Source organism: Carcharodon carcharias, chromosome 14, assembly GCF_017639515.1.
Source record: "Carcharodon carcharias isolate sCarCar2 chromosome 14, sCarCar2.pri, whole genome shotgun sequence".
Classification (NCBI taxonomy): domain Eukaryota; kingdom Metazoa; phylum Chordata; class Chondrichthyes; order Lamniformes; family Lamnidae; genus Carcharodon; species Carcharodon carcharias.
Window position 1 is genome coordinate 147,233,785 of NC_054480.1, and position 20,444 is coordinate 147,254,228.

The 20,444-nt window shown below is 39.5% G+C and overlaps 1 protein-coding gene across 4 annotated transcripts in view; it reads left to right on the plus strand.

Moving 5' to 3' along the window:
• The window catches only part of mbd3a (methyl-CpG binding domain protein 3a), a 38,337-nt gene that overhangs the window by 15,459 nt on the left and 2,434 nt on the right, over positions 1 to 20,444 (plus strand). Inside the window, exons 2-7 of one of the 4 annotated variants that reach the window (XM_041203695.1) lie at positions 2,917 to 3,015; positions 3,796 to 3,955; positions 6,004 to 6,141; positions 6,759 to 6,849; positions 11,188 to 11,365; positions 18,835 to 18,969. In XM_041203695.1, coding sequence (XP_041059629.1) covers positions 2,917 to 3,015; positions 3,796 to 3,955; positions 6,004 to 6,141; positions 6,759 to 6,849; positions 11,188 to 11,365; positions 18,835 to 18,964 — 796 coding nt within the window. In that variant the 3' untranslated portion in view covers positions 18,965 to 18,969. The remainder of the gene's footprint in view (positions 1 to 2,916; positions 3,016 to 3,795; positions 3,956 to 6,003; positions 6,142 to 6,758; positions 6,850 to 11,187; positions 11,366 to 18,834; positions 18,970 to 20,444) is intronic. The other 3 variants (XM_041203696.1, XM_041203697.1, XM_041203699.1) reach the window with 3 other exon arrangements.

Sequence of the window (20,444 nt, forward strand, 5' to 3'; positions counted from 1 at the left end):
AAGGCGTGCCATATGCTTTCTTTACTATCTTATTCACTTGTCATGCCATTTTCAGGGCTCTGTGGACATGGACTCCAAGGTCTCTCACTTCCCCTCAACCCCTCTCAATTCCCATTTATTGCGTATTCCCTTGCTTTGTTTGCCCACTCCAAATGCATTACCTCACACTTCTCTGGACTGCCTTCCAATTGCCACTTTCCCCCCCACTCAATCAAACCATTGATATCATTCTGGGGACAACAGCTATCCTCTTCACTATTAGCTATGCAGCCAATTTTTGTGTCATCTGCAAATTTCCCATTAATGCCTCCTACATTTAAGTCCAAATCATTACTATATGTGAATATATTCAAGGTTGAGTCACAGACTTTTGATTGACAAGGGAGGCAAGAATTAAAGTTAAGGTCACAATCAGATCACCCATGATCTTATTGAATGGCAGAGCAGACTCGATGGGCTGAATGGCCACCTATTTCTTATGATCTTATGAAAAATTTCACTTGATACTACCCAATGGACAGCATTATGCTGTTAAATTGGATATAATTGCTTTGTTAATCATATCCCAAGATCATCTTGCCCACTAATAACTTAAGTGCTTCCTTATGTGATGTTCTGTATTTAATATATTACTGTTGGAACAAGCTTTTCTGACGCAATATGGCAATTTTTTTTAACTTGACTAGAGATTCATCTTGTGGAGGAACATCTTAACTTATTTTTACAATTAATTGCCTTTGAATTGCAGTCACATTTTTGTCAATTGATGAGAGCAGCCAATTTGTGCACAGTAAAGTCCTTCAACCACAATGAAATGAATGTTTTGATAATTTTGGTTGAAGAATGAATGCCAATCGGGCACAAGAGAGCTTTCTCCTCCCCAAAAAAAGATGTATGGTACATCTACCTAAACAGGCAGATATTGCTAAGTTTTAACGACAAATCTAATCCGAAGAATGGCACAATTGACAAGTCACCATTTGCTTAATAATATTACATGGTTATAGATTATATGCAGTGGATTGAAAATTAAACCCTCTGACTCTGAGATAAATGCTACTAACTGAACTAAATGATCTTTATTAGATATTGAAGCGTGAGATGATCTGCCTCCATCAGTATTCCAAATACTTACTGGTACTGTTCAAACCACATAGTCCAAAGGTCTAATTAGAAATACAGTAAATTTTTAAAAAATGACGTTTAAAAATGTTTTTTCTTTGTCCAGCATAATTCAGATTATCCTATTTCTGGTGAGGAAGTGATTCCTATCTTCTCTCCTCAAGTCTCCTTGTGTAAACCCTGCTATACCTTATTGACATTTGCTGAACTAACCTAAGTGTAGGGCTAATGTTCAGTGGACAAAATTTGTAATTTATTCTGTTTTTTTCTCCAATAATGCAGAATTGGCACATTTTTCCTGATAGTGGTTGTGTGGCAGAGACCAACTATGCCATTTGGTGTGGTTAGTCTATGATGCCAAAAGATCATTGCATTTTTGGTTATTTACTTCTGCCTTGTTTAAAGTGTAATTGGCAAAACTAAGTGTGATAATTATAAACATTCCTTTTAAAAATTAAAATCCATACATTTGAAATGGTGTATTGGTACACATGTCCTGTACTTTATTCTGGCATCATACTTGGCTCAAATTTCGTATTTTTAAAGTAGGAACACATTTAAATTCTGGTTCAGTTTGGTTTTTTAGTGGTATGTCAGTTTCTGTTGTTTTCATGGTACATTTTCCACGTGGCTCAGTCAGGTCAAGCTGATTTTGAAAATTCTTCTAGATCACATTTTTCTTTGTGTACTTTAAATATTTAAGTTTCTAATGTAAGACACTAAAATTACATTTCACAATAATGATTACACTAAGATTGTTTTGTGTCTGCACGCCTTCATTTATATTTTCCCAAAAGGGGTGGGGCGGGGAAAGAGGGGATTGTACGAAACTATGATCTCTCAAAAGGGGATTGTACGAAACTATGATCTCTCGAAAGTTGTTCATTCTTCCCAGGGTGTGTGCACAGAAGTAGCAAGTTATAAATTTTTTTGAATATTTTGTGAGCCAATTATTGACACAATTTGCATTTTTATGGCAACTTTAACATAAAATGCTATGTACTTGGGTTTTTTTAATGTATGCAATTTATATACTGCGGTGTTTATGAACTGTCTGAAAGAACTATTTTCCAAGAGCCACTTCATTATCTCTAAGGAGATTGTCTCTCTCCACCGTGCTACTATACCTATATTTCAGCTAAATTCTAGATTTCTCTTTTGTAATGCTACCAAACTACAAGACCTCCTTCTAATGCAGTCCAATTCCACTGCTGTTAAAACTCCAATACCTTGTATCTGTGTTGTTTGCAAATTCCGAAAGGTCTTTCTGTGTGTGAAATTGAAAACTAGATTTTTTTAAAATTAAAAATAAGAATGGCTGTACTGTATCAGTTATAACTTCATTGAATTAGATGGTTTCTCCCCCACTTTGTTCGATCATTAGTAAGCAGTGTTCAGCATTGAGAGTCTCTGTGATGTGATGATAGACAGTGATTGCGTATGGTTGAAAATTTAAAGCTATGCCTCTCTTATGCATACGTAGATCTCGTTTTGAGATTTGAAATTTTTGGTGAGTAGGAAGCCCAAATGCTCCTTACCGGAACTATGTTCAGTACAGATCTTAAATACACTTAGCCTGATGGTTGAAAGTAATATTTCCAGAAGAAGCATAATTCAAATATACATATTATTTAAACTGCTATTAGACCAATCCCTTGCTGTCTAAATTGCTATCATTCTGAAGTTTTCTGCAGTTATCTCCATGAAGATGATGGGGTGGGAAAAATTCAAAATGCTTAATTATGTTCCATTTCCATCCCCTCTTTTAAATTGTGTTTTTCCCCTCTTGTTTAGGTTGCCTGTCCATCACGCACCATTCCCTGGCCAAGAAGAGAGGCAGGTGATCTGCTACCAGGCCTCTGCCAATGTAGCTCTTGAGCTGTCCACTAGGAGGTGCGTGAGAGTCCTTTTTCTTCCCCATGGGGAAGCGTGTGACACCTTCTCCTTCTCTAGCATGATTGAGATCAGGAGATTGGTATGTGGGGATCATGGGTCCAAACGACTAACACTGTAGAAGTTCTAGAGTTTCTGGGACTGTGTAAATGTTGTTACAAATTTAATTTCCTTGATTTTTCAGCTTTATTATTTTTTCCCCTTGAAATCTCCCTGCACAGTTCACCTTTCCTGGCTGAGAAAATTGTGGTATTTTGTTTCCAGGCCTCTGCTAATGCTGCTGTATAACCAGCTGCTTGGAGGTTTTTGAGAATAGTGTGAAAAATGGCACTTTTTTCCCCTCTTCCCTTCCCTTTGGTGAAGCTCCTGTCATTATTTTGCATGGCTGTGACCATAAGTAGTTATGTGGAAAGTTGAGTATCCAAAATGTGCTACTGTGTCATGCCATAAGGTTAATTGTTAGTGGTGCCCAGTAGTGTGGATTCTACATAGATTCTTGGATTGTCATGACTAATCCCCTAACTTAAAACTGAAAAGTAAATAAAAATATGATCATAACAATGCCTTTTGATGAGCAAGTGGTTTTTGTGCTAGATTATCATATCTATGACCGTGTAGTATGATGGTTTCGGTAGCATGTCTAAACTTCCTGCACTTATGCCATGTTAATTGGTAGGTTTTAGTTGCTTAGAAAGTGTAAGTTTTTAAAAAAAAACAATTGTTGCAATGTTTTGCATAATGCAGTAAGAAACACTTCTATTTTTGTTTGTATTACTCTAGTCCAAGTGGAAAGAAATTCAGAAGCAAGCCACAGCTTGCACGGTACCTGGGCAACTCGATGGATCTGAGCAGTTTTGATTTCCGAACAGGGAAAATGCTGATCAGCAAACTGAACAAGAACAGACAGAGGCTGCGCTTCGACTCTGCCAACCAGGTCAAGGTATTTGAGATTTCGACATTTTCACCAGTTTATTGCATTTCACAATGATTTGAAGAATGATCCGTGTGCCCTTATCTTAATCCCTGATACTGATTTTTATCAAATCAATTGGCTTTTATATATCTTAAGATTGGAAACAAAATAGACTCTGCCCCCTTATGTCTGTCCATGCTCAAGTCATGTTATGCACGCTCACCAGAACTGAGTAGGTGAAATTGCTCTATAAACCTGAGTGTTTTCACTTATTTGAGCTTCGTATGCCAATGAAAGCCTTGGAAACCTGCTTCCAGGCTTCTACTGAAGCTGAATGTACAACCAGCTGCTTCCAGGTGTATGAGAATAGGCTGAGACATGGAGTATCTTTGCTTCATCTTTTATAGTGAAGCTCCTAGCCATCCCTTGCTTGGTATGGTTAAGATTGGCAACTTACCACTTTTTTAAAAAATCGGATATCTTCAATCGTGTGTAATCTGTTGTCACTGGTGGAAATGCTTGGGGAGACTAGAATATCAGCATGCAATGACTTTTACATAAGGTAATGATTTCAGTTTCATCTTAGTGCTCATTCTGTCCTGGGGTGAATTTGCTTTCCTTCAACCAAAATGGTCCATTTATTTCAGCATCAGACCAGCAAGGATAATCTCTTGCTCACCCTTATTTTCTGTTACTAATTGCCTATTTGGATACTTTAGCTGTCACTTAAATGTTTGAATTCCAAAAGAAATTTAATTTGTGGTTCTGAAATAATTAGTTGGGCTCAGCATTAGAAAGTTATCTGGCAACATAAGATAACCCATTATTAAAAGTAGTTGAGCACCTCCATATTGTTGAGGGCTTACTTCAAAAAGTATATTTTAGTCGAAACCCAACTGTACAATTTTCTTCTGTAAAAATAATGGTTACATTTAGAGTGGAGGGACTTTTGACAAGGAGCCTGCTAACTTTAACACTTTGATTATATGCTGCCCTCAATGGGTGACAAGGACATGGTGTCCATTTCAGATTGGTGCTCGATGATTACAATGGCAACATGGGTCCCAATACTTGGGTGATGGGTTGATGGGAAAGGAAATGTTACAAGAAGAGTTGAGTGTAGCACAGCATATTTTACGTAACATATGTAATATTGAATGATTTGGGTTTGCAAGTTTTTTTGCCCTTCCCTTGAATAGTTAAAACATTTCAGCTATTTATTGTGTAATATTCAATACTTGATGCAAATTTTTGGAACATTTTGCGTGATCTGTGTAACATAATATTCCAGTTGATATTGCTGCAAGACACCACTCAAAGTGCAGACAACTCACAGAGATTAAGGAATGGAGGCATCAGAGCTGACCAGGGAGCATTCTATCTTCACCTCGAGGCCACCGTCTTGGGAAAGGATGGCCACTCTCTTTTTTTCATTTTCCTCCCCATCTCTCAAGCTGTGACCATTTCTCCAATGTGATGGTGATGACTGTCAGGAGGTACTTGAAGGTGGCAGATGTCATATTGTGCATGATTCTGTCTGCCCATGCATACTTTTCATCGGAGGGGACTTGGGGAGGAAGTGAGTGGAATGGGTGGATGAATTGTACATATAAACACATGCAGAGTAGAACGGTCGGATCAATTAAAAAAATAGATAAACTGAATTAAAACCCTACTGAAATCACGAGGGCATTGGCAGATTATTGGATCTTTCTCTACATCATTGAATTCTAGAGCACTCAACAAGAAATCATTATCTCTGTGGGAAAAAGTAAAGCTGTTGAATCCCCTTCCTCCCCCCTCCCCCCATATGTGCTGAATTGTTTGGTAACTTAGTAACTTGAATAAAATATATGGAATATACCATAATCATTTTATAACACTTTAGACTGCATTATAATATCTCAAAAGTTTTTAATTTTGTACATTTGATATGTTAGATCGTTTAAAATGTTAAATTAGTCTCTAGATTCTGATGAATTTGTTCAGTATCATATAGTCTAAAATGTTTAAAATTTGTGCTAGTTGCAGGTGGAGTGTATTATCCATACTCATGAATTGATTGATTTTTACAGGGCAAGCCAGATCTGAACACTTCACTACCTGTTAGACAGACTGCTTCAATTTTCAAACAGCCAGTTACTAAAGTGACCAACCACCCCAACAACAAAGTAAAAATGGATCCACAGAAAGCTGTAGAACAGCCACGGCAGGTAACTGATTAATATCACACTTATAGACCACTGCAAATTTTCTACACTATTACAGCAACTTTTTATTTTTTTCAATTTTATAAATATGTAATTAATGTTATCAATATTTGTTTTTCCCCCTCTTTGCCCCTCCCACCCCTCCTTCCTGAAGGTACTGATGCTTGCAGAGGTACTGTTTCAATGGCATCAGCAACATTCTGGCAGCTTGCCAATATGAGGGTTCTCTCTGTATATCTAGAGTGTATTAGCAGCTTATTTGTCCAAGCAGGACATTGCTTCTGAGCTTAATTCTGCCCTCAGCCAACCTCTGCACGCATATGCTTTTCAGCAGGCATGTTGGATAGTAATGACCTATATGGTTTAGTATTGTCACATGCTATGCATTTGCTGACTAAGCAAGCCATTGGGAGAGCTCACGTTTTTAAATGCTTTCTATTTTTAATTTGTCTGCAATTTCTATTCAAAACTCAGCTAAAATTAATTGGCATTTGAATTCCTACTGTTTTCAATTCAAATGCTTCTTTAAAAAAGTTATCTGTAGAAAATTAACAAAACTTGTCTTTTTTCCAGTTTACACTTTAAAATATTTACTCTTTTCTCCCCAACACTTTTTTTAGTTATTCTGGGAAAAGAAGCTGACTGGATTGAATGCCTTTGATATTGCAGAAGAAATCATCAAGACTATGGACTTACCTAAAGGCCTACAAGGTGAACACAAATTTTAGAAATATTGCCTACTTTCTTATTTGGCATTGGGAAGGAAATTTTTGAAAATTTTGTGGAATTAATTCACAGTTTGACTTAAATTATTTTCAGATGGTTGTACCCTTATGCTTTTGGGTTTTGTATGCTGAAATTGAATAGTGTTCTAAGTTTAGAAATTTGTGCAATTACAGCTAGATTTCAGCCTTCCAGCAGCTTCTCACCAATTTTCAAAGCAAGACTTTCTGTTCCCACCCTCTCCTGTGCTTAGGAGCTTGCTTTACTCTCCAAAATCCATTGCAGCCAAGCCCAATTAGAAATGCTGCTTGCAGCACAGGTAACCCCTGCAGATATATTTTCCCCCCTCCTACCCAATGATGGCAAAATTCGCAGAACTCCTGCATGACCTCACCATCCACTAATGAGAAGTGTAACACCTGATAATTTGCTGACCCTTGACCTTCCTCCTCCCTCCACCCCCACATGCAGTTATTAAAGCAGTTGGGCAAACAAATAAATTGTCATTCTGAAACAAACAAGCAGGTTGAACCTAGAGCTGGGAAAGTGCTGGGAATTTTTTGCAGCTTTTCTGTGTTTTAATTCCCCTATGCTTCAGTGAGCAGGAATGAAAACGGTGTGGTTCGACCAGAGCTTGATGGCTTTAAATTTCACTGATTAATTGTTCACTACCTTTGGTACCGTTGTCTCTCTAAACCACCATTACCCCCTTCCTCAAATCACTAGTGTTGCATCTCCAACTTCCTTTTCCGCCAAAGTCCTTAAATATATTACAAGAGCAAAGTGCTGCTGATGCTGGAAATCTGAATTAAATGGAGAAAATGCTGGAAATACTATTAATTCTAGCGAAGGGTCATGAATCTGAAACATTCTCTTTGTTTTTCTCTCCGCTGATGCTGCCAGGCCTGCTGAGCATTTCCAGCATTTTCTGATTTTATTCCTTAAATGTATTATTAGATTGTATTTATATGGTGCCTTTTCACAACCACCACATGTCTCAAAGCACTTTACAGCTAATGAAGCACTTTTGGAAGTGCTGTCACTGTAGGAAATGTGGCAGCCAATTTGCACACACAAGAAGCTTGACACTGTCCAGGACAAAGCAGCCCACTTGATTGGCACCACATCCACAAACATTCACCCTCCACCACCGACACACAATAGTAGCAGCAATGTGTACCATCTACAACATGCACTACTGGAATTCACCAAGGCTTCTTAGACAGCACTTTCCAAACCCATGACCACTACCACCTAGAAGGACAAGATCAGCAGATAGATGGGAACACCACAACCTGGAAGTTCCCCTCCAAGTTACTTGCCATCCTGACTTGGAAGTATATTGCTGTTCCTTCACTGTCACTGGGTCAAAATCCTGGACACCCTCCCTAACAGCACTGTGGGTATACCTACACTACATGGACTGTAGCAGTTCAAGAAGGCAGGTTACCACAACCTCCTCAAGGGCAACTAGAGATGGGCAATAAACGATGGCCCAGCCAGAGAAGCCCACATCCCATGAATAAATTTTAAAAAAGCTCCTACAAACTGCAATGTGAAACAAGCCAGCTGATTTTTTTCATGATATTGGTTGAGGGATAAAAATCAACTAGAGATACGTCTTTGCTCCACTTCGAAATAGTATCATGGGATCTTTGCACCCGTCATATAGGCATAGATGGCCTCGGTTTAACATTTCATTCGAAGACAGCACCTCCGACAGTGCAGCACTCTCTCAGTACTGTACTGGGTGTGTCAGCTTTGATTTTCGTGCTAAGGTCTTGGAGTAGGACTTGAATCCACAAACTTCTGGCTCTGATCTGAGTGCTAGCGACAGTGACACAGCTGCCACACACTGCCACATCCATACCAGTCTTTCTCACAGCTGCCTTTGAATCTTTCCAGTTAGGCTTCCACCATTGCCACAGCAATAAACCAGCTTGAACCAAAGTCAAAAATGGCAATCAGTGAACTCTGACAATAGTGCATTTTTTTGTCTTCCTCAATCTCTCTACAGCTTTTGACTCAGTCGTCATCCTCCTGCAATACTTTCACTCCAACTCATTCAAGTCTGCCTTCTCTTGGTTTCTCTGCTACCTATCGATTAGCATCTCCAGCAATGAATTCTCTTCATGTTCTTATATCAGTAACTTGAATGTCCCCACTTCTGAACCTATATCTGCATTACAAAGGCTGCTTAATTCTTTGTCTGTAACATAGACTGGCTTGGCTGACCTCTCATTTTTCACCCTCTAAGTTCATTCAAATCTCTGATGTTAGTTTCCCATCTTGAACAAAGTCCTGCTGCCCATCATCACCTTGTCTACATTGGCTGTTGGTCCCAGCAATGCTTCAGATTTAGATTTTTCTTCTTCCTGTTTAAATCCATACATGGGCTCATCATGCCCTATCTCTAACCTTCTCCAGCTCTAACTTCCCCTCACTACTTAAACTCTGGGTTTTGTGCATCCTCCAATCTCTTTACTCTGCCATTTGCAGCCTTGCCCTTTGCTGTCTAGGCCACATACTCTGAAATTTGCTTCCTAAACCTCCTCTAACTTGTTTTTTCAAGACCTTCCTTAAAATTCTCTTCTTTCACCAATCTTTTAATCACTCCCTTATTTGGTTCAGAAATTTTTTTTACTACACGTTTGTTAAATGTCTTGGGATTTTTGCTACATTAAAGGCACTCTATAAACGTAAGTTTTTAATCTGATGATGTAACTCTGCAAGAACCAGGACCGGCACAATTGGCTGAATGGGCTCCTTCTTACTGTATCATTCTATGATTCTGTTTTGCTTTGTTAGTTGCTATTCTCCAAGTCAGAGTTGAGACTGTTACCACTCCCATTTTCTTGATCTCTCCTCTAGCCAGTTTGACACCATTGATTTAAATGCAACCCTGCCCTCCATTTTTTTTCCTTTCTATTTGTATGAACTTGCACTTATCTATGTTGAATTCTGTTCACCATAGTTGTATGCCCACTGTAACATATTGTCAAATGCCTCTGTAATTTCTTACCTCCTTCATTACACTCACTGCCCCCTTGTTTACAACCAGTACTACATTTTTTTAAATGAATTCGGGTCATTTATTCAGATTAGGACTGGAAAGGACTCCACTGATCCAGGGGGCATTGTACTCCATACATGCCAACAATTGTTTCTCTAACTAATATCCCTGTTAGTGTGTGGTCAATTTAAAAGTCGCTAGCAGCAGACTTTCATGGATTTAAACAAGGCGTATTATTTATTCTCTCACTCACTCTGGACAGGCCTATCACTATGTCGATCGCGCAGTGCACGCTCAAAAATATGATTAAAGACAGTAGTGCACTTCTACAGATATTAAAACCAAACAGAATAATTAGCAGTTCAGGTGTCTTCGAGTCCAGTGAAGGAGGGAGCTTTTCCCACTCTGGAATTGAAGTTCAGGTAAATTCAGGTGGCTGGGGTCAAACCTGGATTAACTGAAGGGTTCCTTCAAAGTAAAGACTGTTCAATAGACAGGTCCCTGAGGACTGTTGTAACCAGAGACCCAATTTCTTACAGGCGAACTCAGAACTATTCGAAACAGGTGGAAGAGGCTTTTAAAAGACTTTAAGCCTCACAAGTCTTGAAAAGGCAAGATGACGCAGTCATTTCTTTGCAACTGTGTTGTTTTTGGTGCTCTGCAGACTGCAGTCTCTGTTTTTGGATAAAAGGACTCCAAAATCAAGAGGACAGTTTTCAATCAAATGAATGGCCATTGATACGTGATGAAAAGCAAATGATGGTCTTTCATGGTGAAGTAGGAGTTTCAGTCTCGTGGTCAAAAACCATTGATATACAGTAGTGGTCAGAAGCAGTTCAGTCTTGATAGCCCTCCTTTGTTTCATGGTGGACCTGGAGTCAGAGTGTGTGAAAGTTTATTGTCTTTGTGTTTTGGAGTAAGCCTTGATAATAGCAGATGTGAAATTCCACAGATGAGCGTTGTTTAGGCATGTCCATTCAAGGGATGCCCCACCCATAATCCAATTTGAAATTGCAAAAGTCGGGTGACCCCCTTGGCTGCCATCTTACAGCTTATCAGGGTCCATTTTAAAAGGAATAGTATTTTTTAAATTGTAATACCTTCATGCCTGTACTGGCATGACATAAGCTATTCACAGCTTAACTTTGGTCATCTAAAGAGATTGGCATTTTTGCTTCCATAACTATTTCTTTGAAGTTATCTGAACTTGGATACTTAGGCAGGTGACATAAGATTTAAGAATAACTTTTTTAAAGTCTGGTTCATGAGAAAACTGAGAATAATTGAAGTTGTTTGCATATTTTCTTTTGCAGGTGTGGGGCCAGGATGCACAGATGAAACTTTGTTGTCTGCTATTGCGAGTGCTTTACATACTAGTTCTAATCCTATTACTGGACAGCTCTCTGCAGCAGTAGAAAAGAATCCTGGTGTATGGCTGAATACCTCTCAACCTCTCTGCAAAGCTTTCATGGTCACTGATGAGGACATTAGGTAGGAACACTAATTGTCCTGCTCTTTAAGTGTTACTTGAGTTATTAAATCATAAATACTGTGAATTGTAGTTATTTTTGAATGTTTACTGTAACTTTGGAAATTATTTTTCTTTTCTCGAATGTTTTGTTCTGGCAGTAAGCAAAATCAGGATCACCCATTGAGATTTAATCTTTCAGTTGGAGTCCTATACATTTAAACCTGATGGCATTATGGCTTCCTGCTTATTGGTAGATGAAGGTTATCAGAGTAGGACATCAAACCTTCAGTGATAGATGCATTGATTAGTTTCCATAGGGCATCCAATATGATAGCAACAAATGGGAAATATTTTTGCATTGGTGGTCTAAATTGGTTGGTCCTATTTCATGATGTTCCTTCATACACGAGAGTATTTTCAGAATGTGACGTTGGTTTATAAATGGAATTGTTATGTTTGGATTCGTGCTCCTGTTATCTCAGTTTTTTGTACTTTTCTCTTTGAATCACTGGAGGATAACCTGTTTCATGCATGTATTGACACTTAATGTTGGTTTGGCTTGCAGAAGTGATTAAATGCAAGCTTGTCATTTAGTCATACCTGGAAAAACTCAGCAGTTTTTCCAGGTAATTCTGTTTTTGTTTTGGATTTCCAGCATCCGCAGTTTTTTGTTTTTATGTCATTTAGTCATGTTTGTCACATACTGACTTGTAATATGTGATTCTAGGACCCTAGGCACACAATGAATGATCTTACCTAGCCTTTGCATTCTAGGGGAGACTGAAGATTTCTCTACCCATTCCACAGCTGATTCATTGGCCTTGCTCACACCAACCAAAATTTCCAGGTTTAATTGTACAACAGAGCAATACTTTTGGAAGTGCAGTTGTGTAGTATAATTCTTCAATAGGAGCTTTGCTATGTCTTTTGTATCTCCTACCCCTTCCTTTCTCAGTGCAACAAGTGGTATAACTTTGATATGCTGTTGCTGATAAAGAAAGATTACCTACCTTGTAGAATGATCTTTCTTTGAATATTACATATTCACAAAATATTACGTCACAAAAGTACCTTTCCTTCTCCACAGGTGCTGTGATTTTTTTTGAAGAGGGAGTTAGCAATGAATAGAGAGTCAATTTCATTTTAGCTCCAAGTCAAAATAAACTGGCATAATGGTGCAATTCCTGTGTCCTTGTATGACAGAAGACCAAATGGTGCACTACTCAGTCACCACATCTTGTCATTTTCTTTTACGCAAATCATAAATATTTTCCCAAGGAATTGAGTTTGGTAGTCTCTCTCTTGTTGTGCAGCAGAGTTTAAGATCCATTAGTTCTTGAATCCTGGTTTACTTAGGTGGCAGTTTTTTGACTATACTGCAGTGAAATGAACATACCAATTCCCGTTAAACACCACTGTTATTGTCAGGCTATATTGTGATTCTGTGACTAAAGGGTCTGATTTGGATCAGGAGCAAATTTGATTTATAAAGTAATTTATAATAAATATGCTTCGGCATTTATAAAGTCAGTTGAAATTAGTCCCACTTCTAAATGAGCCATAGAACTTTACAACACAGAAGGGGGTCCATTTGACACTTTAGGCAGGATTTTAACTACCAAGGAAGGGACAAGTCAGGGTGAGGGCAGGGTGTTAAAAAGCTGCAAAACCTGGTGTTGGGTGGGGAACCCAACATGATCCCTTCCGCTTCTGGCTTTAACCACAGCAGATTGGAGGCCGGTGGGGAAACTCCTGTGGAGCTGTCGGCTCAGTAATTTCAATACTCATCGTCAGTTAATTGTGAATTCAACCCAGGGTTCTGTCTTAAACAACCAGCAATTGGGTTTCCTGAGCTGCAAAAGTTTCTAGGGTTAATGAGATGAGAACCATTGAACAATGAAATTGACGGGCATGTAAGCCTGCATAGCTGGCGGTGGGGGGGGGGGTGCTGCTGCCTATGTGGAAGGCTTATGCTTGCAGCACTTATTCAGAGAGCAAGTTTTCTCAGCTTTGTGGATGACTTCCAACTTTTTGGAAGCCATTGCACCTACATTGGACTCACTTTGATCTGATTTTCCCTGCTGTCAACTTTCACTGCAACATTGGGGCATCTTATGAAACGTTACCTTGAACTCCTGATGAGGAACAAAAGGAGCAGAAACACCACCAGGAGCCACAACAGCAGCTTTCTCCTTGTGGCACTTCGTAGGTCTGAGATCCCGCTTGAAGAAGGGGATACCCCCAATATAGTATCTGTGTGGAGGATCAGCTTTCTCAACATGTCTGAGAACCAGTGCCTCATGTGACTTAGACTTTTGTAGCAGATTATTGCTGCCTTAAGCCCCCTGGAGCAAGACCACCTTCACCTAGTGTGTTTGCTTTGCCAGTGACCAGCAGGAAAGCTATCTCTCAGTTCTCTGCCTTTCCCTCGATTTGAGTACTTCTCCTGCAAGGAGAAAAAGTGGAGAGTTCTCAGTGAGAAATGGATTGTATGAAGAGGATGCAATGGCAACATTTGTGGAGATGACTGAAGTGTGGATATTGAGCTGTCAAGATTAGGGTGACTGTGTGGCTGTTCAGATGGAGATGCAAGGTGTATCAGTCTAAGGAGTGCTGTGCCAGGGAAGGAGTATGGGGTTGGCACCTGAAAGTGTTATGCCACTTACTTTTCCTGTCCTTCTGAGGTCCTTGGCCCTCTAGGAGCACTGCATTCAGGCTCAAGGAACCACGCTCTTGCCGCTTACTTCCTCACCTCTTGCATCCACACTTGCTTGGTTTCAGAGGTTAACCTCTTCCAAGTCCGCAGGAAATTGTACTTCACTTCAGTCCCTCACATGCAGGAGCAGAACCTTCCTAAGCCACATTTCCATTTCTGTGGTTGCTGAAACTTCAGGAAGCAATGTAGAATTCAGCTATTCCACTCCCATCTGGGGTCCCTTTACCTGGAGATCCTTCCTTGGACAAAGTCCAAGTCGTTTTCGCACCTTCACTCTGGTCAGGAGCCCAGAAGCAGGATGCTAACGTCGTGGCTGAGCTAAAGAGCCATAGCAAAACCTGCTGATAAAACCAGTGGGTTCCTGTCACATTGCCCACCTCTCCTGCTGTGCACCGCATTATTTTGGGAAAATTCCATCCTTTGTATCTTTGCAGGTTCTGTTAGTGCAATCCCAAATTAATCTCGCTGCAGTGTTTGCTCTCCATTGCCTTGTACCTTTCTCTGCTTCCAATATTTACCATCGCTGGATCCCCCACTATCAGCATCCTGGCGGGGGTTACCATTGATCAGAACCTGAACTGACTGAATTGGCCCAGCCATATAAATACTGTGGCTGCAAGAGCAGGTCAGAGGCTAGGAATTCTGTGGCAAGTAACTCACTTCCAGACTCCCAAAAGTCAGTCCACCATCTACAAGGCATTAGTCAGGAATGTGATGGAATTTGCCTGGATGAGTGCAGCTCCAATAAAAATTAAGAAACTCAACACCATCTAGGACAAAGCAGTTTGATTGGCATCCCATCCATCACCTTAAACATTGATTCCCACTTCCGATATATAGTGGCAACAGTGTGTACCATAGACAAGATGCACTGCGGCAACTCACCAACGCTTCTTTGACAGCACCTTCCAAAGCCACAACCTTTACCACCAAGAAGGATGAGGGTAGCTGGTGCATGGGAACACCATCTGTAAATTATCCTCCAAACCCCACACCATTCTGACTTGGACCTATATGCCATTCCTTCACTTTTGTTGGTTCAAAATCCTGGAACTCCCTTTCTAATAGAACTGTGGGTGTACCTACACCACATGGATTGCAGTGGTTCAAGAAGGTGACTCAACACAACCTCCTTGAGGGCAAGAAATGCTGACCTACCCAGCGATGCTTGCATCCTGTGAAAAAATTTGAAAAATGATTTCAATTTTCATGTAAAGGAAGCAATGGTCTCAATCACTCCATGTGGCCATAACCCGCTTTGTAAAGACATTTTTCATAACCACCCTACTTGAATTCTTGGTGACAATTTTAACTTAAATGACCCTTATCACTTGTACTTTTTAAGGATTTAGTATTTGAATGCATGGTTATCTGTTCATCCATAACATTCAGCATTTTTCCATTGATTGTATGCTCATGCATTTTCCTCCACATTAAATTGTATTTGTTATCTATTTACCCATGATGCAAGCCAATCATCTTGAAGAGTCTTACAATCCTCATTGGTCAAGTCTCTTATATTTTGTTAGTCTTTGTGTTCCTTATAATCAAGTTTATATCATCTACTTATACAGAGAACAAAATTAGCCCTTGGGGTACATGGCTTCCTGAATGAGCAACATCAAGTTTATCTTGCTCTTTGTTTACTGTCCAAACTTTCTGCTAAGGGTGCTACATTTCCTCCTGTATCATATGCCTGAATTTTTTAAACAATCCTCTTACGAGGTAATAAAAACAGAATTAACTGGAAAAACTCAGCAGATTTGGCAGCATCGGCGAAGAAGAAAAGAATCAACTCTCTTCTTCTCCGCCGATGCTGCCAGTCCTGCTGAGTTTTTCCAGGTAATTCTGTTCTTGTTTTGGATTTCCAGCATCTGCAGTTTTTTATTTTTACCTCTTGTGAGGTACCTTGTCAACTGCCATCTGACAGCCCAAATGCACCACATCTGCAATCCCTTTATCTGTCTAATCATGTTATACTGTCCTTAAATTTAATTTACATTAACTTGCACTTCTAACTAATTTCTGACAAATTTGAACTTGGATTATGGCTTCAGAGTACGTCCACACCGACCAGATTAACTGGGCTATAGTTTCTTGGCTTATTCTTTCTCTCCTTTGTTGGACAAGAATGTTAGATTGGCTATTTTCCAGTTGCTAGTACACTTTACACAATTACGCACTTTTTTAATATTGTGGCAAGAGCATAAGCCACATCTTCCGACTTTTTCAACACCGAGTACATGCTCACAGGTAACCTATCCACTTTTTTTATCAGAACCAATTCCTATTCTATAACTAGCTAATATCAATTGTTTTATCCTCTAGACTGTGTTGTCACTTCCACCTTCATTTGTCAAACCTGAAATTGACAGTGGATAATTCTCAAATGTGAGCTGTTTGTAATCTGGATGGTAAAAGTTGTATAGTTCTGGTTATTCAAAAGGGTACAGTAAAATTCTGGGGGTTTTTTTGCATAGAAATCTTTTCCTGCTTCTAAGTACATGAATCTTGTAAGGTTTGCATGACCAGTAATATACAGGATGTAATTTTCTCTCTCTAATTTTTGCCCTCTACAGTCTCAGAAATTTTTCTCATGAAACGAAAGGCAGATTTCATGAGGGAGTGTTACACTGTCAGGGGTGCCATCTTTTGGATAAGACATCAAATGAAGCCCTGTACACACTCGGGAAGAAGAATACAGGAGTTATCCCTAGTGCCTAGCCAAAGTTTATCCCTCAATTAATACCACTAAAAGTAGATTATCCCATAGTTCTAATATTGCAGCTTGGGGGAGCTTTTCTGTGTGTAAATTGGCTGCTGCGTTTCTTGCGTTACAACATTGACTATATTTCATGTACTAGCTGAAAAGAGATGGCCTGAGGTTGTGAAAGGCACTTCATAAATGCAAGTCTGTATTTTGGATGTTTATTGGTGTCACAAGATTAGTCAGCCTGCTAGGTGATGTATACGTGTATATTGTTTGCTTTTTCTTTGTGTTGAAAAGTTCTTCCACGTAGAACACACAATTGATTAACCATTGGAGTAGATTTTCATCTTCATCTGGCAGTAATCTAGTGATGCAAATCACAGTGACATGACAGACAGGGCGCATAAAGTAAATATGATTCACCCTTCCAGATTGTTGACTAAAGTCCGATCTACCCACTACAAGTCCCAGAGAGTGAAGACACTCAGTCCAATGCTAGACCATGCAGATTAGATGATCCCAGGTTTTAATCTATTCAGCTCAGACCAGTAATTACCATCATGTTCTCTCTTGGACAGTCTCATCCGACTGGGTGCATTGGTAAGGGGCAAATGGATTGTTAACGTGTATTTTTCCTTTTATTTCTGTGCCTTTTTCCCTGCAATAGATACCAAGCCCTGCAAGCAATTTATTCCTCCCATTTCTTCTGTTAGAGGTTACACAACCTGCATTCCAACTTTGTCTGAGACTGTTATCAGTGTCATGCCCAATCACGATCTCCCATTTACCTATATCAAACATTGTTGAAAAAATGCTTACAAACATGCTGAATTCAATCCTAAATTATATTTAATGTCTCTAAATTGTACCTTATAAGTGATCAGTTAACTTATTATGTATTTAAATTCAAACTTCTGATGTCCAAGTAATATTTGGGAATTTTTAAATTTAGTGGGTGTGTGAACTTTGCTTTCCATGTATCCACAGTAAAATTACCTACCCTTGCTCCTGTTACCATCTAAACCCTCCTACCTATAATTTAATTAGTGACAATACTTCATTGAACTAAAATCAAATGGAAAAGTGAAGAAAATTTTCCCTTCCCCTCCTGGGGAATCACACTAGTGTGGGCTTACTATTGTACCGTAGGGAGTTCAGAGTTAATTTCAAGGTCTATTTATCTCAAACAGGTGTCACCTCACTGAGGACTAGCTGCCTAGAGATTACCAAGACTGACCCATGAAAATCTAGGCCTACTTTAGTCAGTTCTTCGAAGATGGGTTGTTTTTATATTGACAGAGTGAGAACAAAAACGGTTAAAGTCATTTCAGCTATAGGGGAAACTTACTAATTTGTATTAGTTAGTTGGGGGTTGCTTTTGTTCAAAGCAAAAAAAGCATGGATCCACAGCAATAAGCTACTTTTGCATCCTTATTGGCATTGATTCAAACAGTTGCAAGCCCACTGTATGTTGACTTGTCTCTGTTGCAAATTAAGACATTGTCTGTCAGAAAACACACTCTGCAAGCTTCTTATCTATTGGCCTATGGCCATCTGCAATTAATAGAAGTTTTTGCCCTACCTACAGAGCTCTTTTGCTTCTGCCCATTTGCTCATTGCTGTCAGTCATTTATCATTTCAATGAGGGACAATTGACTGGGCAGAGTGGAAAATAAGAGATAAAAACAAAATACTGCAGATGCTGGAAATCTGAAACAAAACCAAAAATGCTAGAAAAACTTAGCAGGTCTAACAGCATCTGTGAAGAGGAAGACAGAGTTAACCTTTCGAGTCCGTATGACTCCTCTTCAGATGATTGTGGAGGAGTGGAAATGAGCGATGATTCATGAGGCAGAAGTAAAAGGTGGCCAATGGATCTGTGTTGCCTCTCTATGCCTTTAACTGAATTGATTGCATGATCCACATTCAATGTCCATGATCCAGAAATAGATACTGGTACACCATTTGAGATCTGTCTGCTGTGTAAGATAAGTTATTTGATCAACCTTAAAGAAATAGCTGAACGTACCACTGTTTAAAGTGTGCACATGTATTTATTGCAGGAAGCAAGAAGAACTTGTACAACAGGTGCGGAAGAAGTTGGAGGAGGCGCTGATGGCTGATATGCTAGCACACGCTGAAGAATCTGGAAAGGAGTCAGATATAGCACAAGACAAAGAAGAGGATGTATAGCCAAGGTATCTTGAATATGAAGAGAATCTTGGCATTTGTCCAATTCCTGTGAACTTTATATGTTGTACTGAGTTTCCACCAACAAAATACACCACAAAACATGTTATTTTCATTCTTTACTGGAGTTAAGCCAAGTTGGTTGGAAAAGTGACTAGTGGCCTATGGCCCCAAATGATAACAATTGGTATCAGTAGGTAGTGAAATTGACTAGTGCCAACCTGCATACAAGTTCCTTTACCCAGGAGTAAATTTCTTGATGAATCTAATATTTACACTTACAATCTCTTATTTTTGGGTAGGTTTTCAGTTTATAGTTTTGTTCCTGAATTAATAAGATTGATTAATGTGGGGTTTTTTAAAACCCTCTATTTTCTTGCTGAACATCTGTTTCAGTTGGCAAATGAGCCACAGATTCAGCTGCAGAGTGCCAAATAGCACCATGTTGACTTCAAGTCAAATGAAAGGCTTGAATTGCTACATGTCACAGATTTTTTGGCTATTTATTGGCACTATAGAATGAGTCGGGATAACTTATTAAAAAACGGAAGCTCAAGGAAAATTGACCTTTAATCTGACCTGTTCAATACCAGTGCAGAACATGATTTAAGTCCTCCCCTGTTGTAGTACTATCGAAGAAGAGATACAATCTCTGTTTCTGGTGCTGTGATACAAGGGAGAGAGTAAACATCAGCTAGCACTGAACCTGAAGAGGATTTGGATCAGAAGTGTTCAGTGTGCTCCAGTCAAAAATGTGAGGAGTGTAAGACCACTTGATTAAAAAACATTGTTTGTTTTCAAAACCTTGACCTATGTTACAAGTGACTACACTTCAAAAATGCTTCATTGAAAAGCACTGTATGCATAAATGTAAGTCTTTTTGACCATTCTACAGTTGAATGTCATAGTTCCCAAAGTCCCTACACTTGGGATGGAGCATACCCTTGCATCAAACCTCCAGCAATAGGCTGTATGTCGACACAGAGCCATTGTCTGTGGTCTAGCTACTCTGTCTGCCAGTTTGCTTCTCTGTATTTTTTTTTTGCACCTCTTCTGGGACAGCAGCAAGATCTTCAGCAGAGAGTGTTTAATGGAAAAGGGCAGTCAAGTCGAGGAGCTCTGACACATTCAAATGCTACTAAAAGCACCTTCAGCTTTATACACATGCCCTGCCCAGAAGCTTAGAGAGGGACTCCAGCAATCCCCCTTTTGTGGGTTTGACTTGAGTTTCAAATCCATGTACCACCATGAAGGAAAGGTTTAGGGCAGTTAACATTGCTTCACCATCAGGTAATATGTCCAGGTGATTTTTCCTTTATTCATTTATGGGATGTGGGCATTGCTGGCATTTATTGCACATCCCTAATTGCCCTTGAGAAGGTGATTGCGAGCTGCCTTCTTGAACCGCTGTAGTCCCCGTGATGTAGGTACATCACAGTGCTGATAGGGAGGGAGTTCCAGGATTTTGACTCAGACAGTGAAG